This window comes from Oculina patagonica, chromosome 12 (genome assembly GCF_052425735.1).
Source record: "Oculina patagonica isolate OP01 chromosome 12, crgOcupat, whole genome shotgun sequence".
NCBI classification, from domain to species: domain Eukaryota; kingdom Metazoa; phylum Cnidaria; class Anthozoa; order Scleractinia; family Oculinidae; genus Oculina; species Oculina patagonica.
In genome coordinates, this window is record NC_135769.1 from 12,675,521 (window position 1) to 12,683,179 (window position 7,659).

Consider the following 7,659-nt stretch of genomic DNA (forward strand, 5'->3'; position numbering starts at 1 on the left):
CTTGTACACTTCATTTAGGCACCGGAAAGATCGTCGGTTGCAAGAAATTCAGAATTCTTCCCGAATTTGACGGCACTGATCGCAGGTCATCCGATCTGTTTCGACACATGATAGATAGAGGGCGAAAATATTATGCTATTCAAACGCCTTTCTAATGGAATTGACGGCGGGTTTGATTTTAATAAAGCTGTTATTTATCCCCATTACTATTACAGACTGCAGCTACAGCTGCCGAGCTCGATCAGTGTATATTAAATAGTATTTGCCGCGACAATTGTGTAACGAAATTGACCTGTTAAAATATTCGGGTCAGGCAAGGGGACCGATCGGACGAGCGTTTCTCTGTGTAATTTTGTGGTGGCATAAATCTGAGGTTAGCTCTGTTGTGTTGGAAAATGTGCCACTAAGAACAGTGTAAACGTTTTGCATTTCTCATAAAAATAAATGTTTTCTTTCAGCAAATCCCGGCAGCAAATCGGGGCTTTAAAATCCATTCAATAACTGAGAGTAAAACATTTTACACATTTATTGAATAATCGCTCTGTTTGACAAACCTTTTGTTTCAAACCACGGTTTGAGCTTTCTACGTTGCACAGGTAAGGCTTTCTCTCGAATTCCGAGCCAATCTGGCCATGGTTTTGTGAAACAATCGCTAAATATGCCTCCAAAGTACCCGCCAGCCATACATTGCTCTTACAGAGAGCGGTTTGTTTGTCCGAATTTTGACTCACACCGGGGGTCAAATTCTGTGACGTCATTAGTGCGCTTCGCTAATTGCAACATCATTAAATGTGTTAAGTAATATTTATAAGTGTTTTTGTAGCCTGTTGTGAAATTACTTCCGGTGGAAGCAGTAAACGTTAAACGTTTCTTCTGTTCAGAAGTAAATGCATCGATCGCCATTAGAAAAATAACAGCAACTGTTTTGCTGGAAATGTAGTCGTTAGAAATGGCATGTGTAGCCGTAAGATAAAGAATAACGCGAGGAGAAGCGGCTTTTGGTAATATCCAAACGAAAATTTACTTCTCAATGTGGGGTTAAGATTGCGTGACGAGACAAAAGGTAACTCTGTCGTGCGTAACCTAACCTGCGATCAGGCGTTATTTTTCTGCATTAAGCCGAGTAGAAATCTTTCTAACTCGAAAGGAAACAACTATTTCGATTAAACATGTTAAAGGCAAACGTCAAAGTTTACCTTTTTAACCAAGCCAAAGTATATGAGTCGCAAAGCACCCAGTCGTGGCGACTGACAAATACAGCATTTACTCCGCGAAAATAAAAAATGCTTGAACTGAAAGACGTTTGAATTCTTCCATGATATGTTCGAACAACAATGCCCAGGATAAACCTTCTACTCATACTAACCTCATGCAAAAAAAGTCGATATCTTGAAGAGATTTTTGATTATGAATACGTTTCTGACAATACAAGAGGCCCTGTTAGGGTAAATTCCGACAAACGACACGGCTTTTAAGGTGATTCCACTGAAATAGAAGGAGTATTAAAAACTTTCTGAAACTTGGTCCAGGTTACAATTATGTTATGAGCATTAAAAAAATAAAATAAAAAAATGGGGGTCACCGCGCTAGTTTTTGGGTAAAATGGATGGGCATTTTAGTAAATATACGAGCCGCGAGATATATATTAATTAGGAGCCTAGTAATCCAAATGGGGATCGCTATTGTTTCCAGAAAAAAATCATTTTGGATTAAAGAACTAGTCTAGTTCAACAAAAAGGACTTTTATCTTATATTAAAAACTATTCTTATTGTACAGGAATTAAGATAATGAAAGAAATTTAAGATTTTGCTCCGTGCGCACGGCACTACCTAAAAACGTGTTTTTTATGGCATTAAAATTAAAATATCCCAATTTAGAATTTTAAACTTTTTTTTAAATCGCGATATATTGTAGACAACAGTTCGACATTTAAATTAATGCATTAAAAAATGGGGGTCACCGTGCTCGTTCAAGAGAAAACGACCATTTATTTCCCTACCGAGCTTAGCCTGAAGGGAATCTCGTAGTGTTCTGTGTGCGCGCGCGCTCGTGCGCGCGCTAAATGACGCGAAAACTTAAAAAAGGATGCGCAATGCAATACCGTGAAATCACCTTAAACAGCAACATAGGAGAAATAAAATGACGAGGAACGACAACGACAATACTTTCGTTGAAATAACGACAGCGAAGGATAGAATTAAATAAGAGAACTACGGCGAATCTCTCGGTTTCTTAAATGTTCGACGGCGAAATGATGTAGTCACCAATCCCCTGCATCATCAGCATGCAGGGCTTGTTTAAGGTCCCGCAGAGTAACAGGCAAAAAGCTATTAGGTCGAAAAGTGGATAAATAGAATCAGTCAAAAACTTTCGTTGCTTGTCCTACCCGCTATTTTGCTATAAAGGGTACAAGGTGGAAGATCCTAATTCGTTTTGGATGTGGCTAAAAAAGACGTCATGTAGTTAATTAAAAGGAACAAACTTAACTAACGAGGGTTTGCAGCAAGAACGGGAATGTTGCTGCTCTAATCTGCCAAACAACTAACTTACTACATCCTGAATAAGCATAGCAAAGTATAGGCAGATAAAACAATGTCATTCGAATAAAACGATGTCATTCGAATGTCATTCCAGCCGAGCGAGATCAAACCCACATTGACAGTGAATGTTGAAACAGCGGACAGCAGTCCAAAAATAATCGCACGTCGAGGTCGAGAAATCGGTGGAGAAATGTTTAGCGATCGAGAATTTTTGATCAGTTGATAACTAATTTTGTCAGTTGAGAAATTGTCATCGGTCAAGAATTAAAACAGTTTTAACTTCCTTAACGAAATGCACGAGAAACTCCACCTGCTCTTGTGTACTAAAGTTTGTCACGTTGTTTTTTTAATTACCGGTAATCTGTCAAAGAATTAAATTAAATCAATTTTAATGGATCTCTTAATTAAAATTTATAAAAACCTTTAACTTCTGCCGGAAGGGAAATAAAAAACCGTTTTTATTGCGAAATTAAAGTGCCCGAGAAACTCCTGCTCTGTGTACTAAGTTCAGAGTCACGTCGTTGAACAATTGAAGAATGCAAATATGCTGAACTAACCTGGACTGTAAAGAGTTGATCAGTTTGTCCACGATGGATTCAACTGCGTTCTTTTCAATAAGTGCATTAGGTTTCGACTATCCGTCCCGTCTGATTTGTAACATGTCGGTGTCATCCCGCGGGAATACCCGTGACTCCTGTGTTAGCCAAACTCCCTGATTCCGTTGGATCTTTCCATGCACTAAAAAGCTGGGACTGTAAGAACAAGCTGGAAAAAGACTGATATATTCTTTTCTGTTTATAACTGGAAGACGATTGAAATAATATTGTTTGCTCTTTCTTCGAAGCATAATGTTTGCTTTTTTACCCGCGTGCGGGGGAATAGATTCATGATTGTTGTTTTCAGAAAAATTTGACAAGTACTTGGTAGAAATAATTTCAAATGTTGAATTTCTGTGAGACCAATATACAGCCACATGGGCGGCGCCAGAACCTTGCTTACTCAAAGACTCGATGTAATATTTCTTGCCGGCGTTTAGAATGATTTCTTTAGATATTTGATCAGGATATTTTTTGTAGTCTCCTTCTTCAGTCCAAGCCGATCCATCAGGAGAATAAACACGCGCGATCATCTCGCTGGAAGCGGGATCTTCGTTCGGACTCAGCCATAACTCTGATGTATCATCTGATGTGATAGCAAACTTATACTCACCGCTTCTCTGTGGATGGACAAATCCAAAAATTCTTTCTCCATTATTTCTCATATTCAGAACTTGAGTTTTGTGAAATTTTGAAATAAAAGAACGCTTGTCTGGAAAGTAAGGAAAATGAGGCCAGTTTCTTAAAATATCGACGTTCGTTCCACATATTTCAGACCACATGTGAACGTTCAAACTTCCGGTGGACTCCGAGGAATCGTGTTCGACTTTTCGCTCGCGTGTAAACGCGCTTGCAGTCGATGTGACGACCGCTTCTGTTTGTAGTTTTACAGTCTTATTTTGAGTTTGTTGCTTAGTTGCACAAGGACAGTCGCATGAAATGTTCGTCGAAAGTGTTTCTTCCGGCACCGAAATAGAACGTCCACTATCTGAAGAAGCGAATAGCAGTAAGTATCCTAGGAAAGGCACGCTTGCTACCACTACACCAACAGTGAAACGTCGCTTGATAAATAATCTTCTTCCGAGACTTACAGAAACTCGCCCGAAAGGCATCCTTCACAGCAGAAATAAACACATCAACGCGTCCTTTGGTTCATGAAAATAATTGCAAAATTCGGAAAATACAAAACTTGCCCCTTATGTTCCAGTGTTGACTTACATCAAAATAATTTGCATGAGTCATTAGTGTTGCACAAGTTTACAATGGCTGTTTTAAGTCATTTTTCTGATCACTTGCAAATTGAAGGGAACCTCAAAAGAGAGTCAAAAGAGTCTCAAAATAATAGTTTTCTAACATAGAAAAACAGCAAAGGATTGATAAAAACGCGAAAATAACCAAGGATGGTTTCGAACGTCGTCGAGATGTGTTGTGCGTGACGTATTAAATAGACCACCGGCATTAGCTTCGTTTTAGTGATGTAATTTTATACCTTTATTGAGAATTATTCACTTTCAAATTTAAACAAATTCACTTGGAATAACCGAAAATATTCAAAGAAATAAAACGAGAATTCAATTCCGAACGTCTTATCCCAGATTTTTTTCAACTTCTAGTGATTTCCGATTAAACTTTTGAAGCTACACTGTCAAGTGAATAAAATTCCTAACTTCACATAAAATTGCCTCAACTGGGGAATGCTATTCAAATATATTGAATTCTTGACCGTACAAAATTCCGCAAATATCAAATTTATATACCATTAAGCCAAAAATTCTTCGCAGTCGTACTTAGAGTTAAATAAAAAAAAAGAAGAAAACAGACAACATACGTTTCCTTTCTAAGACGACAAATGGAAACGCACAATAGAATACTAAAAGATAGAATACAGGAAAAGTGAAACAGTCACACCGAAAAGTGAAGGAAATAGGAGACGGCAGCATGCAGGCTAGACCTTTGGCGTTAAATTTTAATTAGCAATGGCTGGAACTTGGTACCGTCTACTTTTTAACGTTCTTCTCATCCCACTTGAACTTATACGTAGCAAACGTGACTCAGTTGGGAAGGCTCGTGAAGCCCATTTAATTAACAAAGCAAAAACTTTACATCCTCTTGGCATAAACAGACGTGACGAAAAGTCACCGATACTTGTTAAAAAGAAGAACCAATCATTATTTAGTATTTTATTTTAAATTTTTCTATTTGTAACGATCCTTTAACTTTTCTCACTTTTTATTTTCCGCCCAGCCCCTGAGGAAGGTTTGTTTTGCAAACCGAAATATAGGGCAAAGTTTTTTTTTCAATATATTTTAGTTTTTTGTTCTTTATCCACTTTGTTTATTTTTGACCGCTTTAGCCGTCAGGATCAGTTTACCGTCTATATTTTTCCGTTGGAACAATTAATGGCCTCATCACTTGCATCATTTGCATAATACAACAACGTAAATATCTCTCAAACGAAAAAAGATATCGCAAATAGGAAAATACCGTTTTTCTTAAGTTTTGAAAAGCCTTCAAAATAAACAGCGTTCATTTTTTATTTCCTAGGCACTTTAAATCAACTCAAGTAAACTTCAATTAACTTAATTTAATTTAACAGTTTTATCGTACTCTACTGATTCCACTCTCCTTTTGCCGGGTGATAATGATGAAAGAGGCTTGGATGCCATGATGCGTTTCTATATGGACGCTAGTAGAATGATGTAGTTTCAATGCTGGGTTTGTTCCAAGTTTTACAATTTCAAATCGCTGGAGCATTTATCAAATGTCCGTGGTTTAGTACTGAGCTTTTAGTCACGTGATCCAAACTCGTTTTTGAGTTATTTTTTCAAAAATAGCTCCTAGTCGGCGTGATGTGTCGTGTTACGTTCGTTTTCAAAAACAAAGGTATCATGTTACAAAAGTGAGAAAAAGAACAGTATCATGTTACAGTGTTTAGCAAAAAGCCAAAAGTATTCCGTAACAAACAGAAGTATCACGTTATGGTTGCTACAAGGCTAGCAACAAAATAACCACTTTAAACAGAATAAGAACGGGCCATTTCGTGACATTTTGATAATTAAATTAGTTCTTGTTTTTCAATGAAATGATGAAAATTTACGTATTGAATAAAACCGTTCTGATGTATCAAAATGCACGTAAAGTTATTTTGTTTGCAAGCAAATTTTGTTCAAAAAAATAACTCCGTGGGCCGCCATACACAACAGGACAATGAATCACCCCCTTTCACCCCAAGCCACCCCATAAATTTAAAAAATAGCTCCTGCACGCTTAGCGTGCCTATGTTTACGGAATGCTGAAGGTAACATTTATTCATAATAGAAAAAGAATACATTAATACTTGCCCTCCTGTTGGTTTAGTCAGGACTAAAGGGGTGGGAAAACTTCATTGCGATTTCGTCGCAAAACTTCTTACTCTAACTTGTTAGAACAGAATAACATAAAGGCTTTTTTTTATAAGAAAACCAAACTTTAGCAGAGCAAAGAATCCTTTTCCTTTCTCTTAGCCGGAAGGGCCTTGGCACGAGAAACGAAGGGCTATGGAGACGAAACGAAAACGAAAACCAAGCATTTTGGGGTGATCTAAACACGCATATTGCGCGTTCCAAACGGTGAATGTTTTTTAAAATTGGCACATGGGTAGGATTTTTCTGTTTTTCGCCCATATGAAAAACCTCATCAAATTTTATACATAAATTAATGCAGTGGACGTAAAAAACGGAAATTGCGAAAACTACCGAAAATCATGTACAAATTTTCATATGGCTTTGTCAGCAGGAACTCTTTAGATGTTTAATTTATTATACCAAAAAGAGGGAAAATTCACCGCGTAGAAAGCTAAAAAAGCCGTTTCGTTTTTTTGCAAGTTGCCATAACAACTAGATTAATGTACTGAATAGTCTTCCTCAGATATAGATAAAAGCTACAGATACTTGATTGTAAACATTGCATTATAGCAAGTGTCATGCGAAAAAAATATATATTTCCAAAAACAGAAGTAAGTTCACACGCAAATGTAATTGCAACGATTTGCAGATATCTATATTGAGCCACTTGCATTGATTCGATTCTTTAATTGGCTGTTTGAAACAAAATAATCTTAAACAGAAGTAAAAACCGCCATGGACTTCTCACACAGTAACTACAAACATCACGACTGCATACATAAATTCGAAGACCGGAAGTCCTAAAATCTTGGACTAGAAATCCAGTGTCCAAGGCCAGAGCAACCTTGACCGCGGTCGAACGTCAGAAATATACAAAAAACAAGAAAAGGACTTCAAAGATAAGGTTTTAAGAGTGACTTTTACGAACGGCCGAGCAAGAAATTGATTTCCTGGCAGAAATTGGAAAATCGATTTTTCTTCGTTCTTTGCTCATTATTAGCTGTAAGGTAGATAAGAAACCTGATGTAGTTTGTTTCCCCTAGAGGTCTTCTAATTTTAAGAAAACAAAGAAAATCGATTTCGGTGGTCGAAGTCACAAATTTCCTAACTTTTAAACCCGAAATTAGCTATTATGTACA

General features: G+C 37.2%; 1 protein-coding gene across 1 annotated transcript; it reads right to left on the reverse strand.

The window, feature by feature from the left end:
* Window positions 1-2,993: 2,993 nt before the first annotated feature.
* Window positions 2,994-4,263, reverse strand: LOC144631513 (beta-1,4-N-acetylgalactosaminyltransferase 3-like). The gene has a single exon (XM_078489955.1). It carries the CDS (start codon window positions 4,247-4,249, stop codon window positions 3,176-3,178), a length of 1,074 nt encoding a protein of 357 aa, XP_078346081.1. The 5' UTR covers window positions 4,250-4,263; the 3' UTR covers window positions 2,994-3,175.
* Between the last annotated feature and the right edge of the window lie 3,396 nt (window positions 4,264-7,659).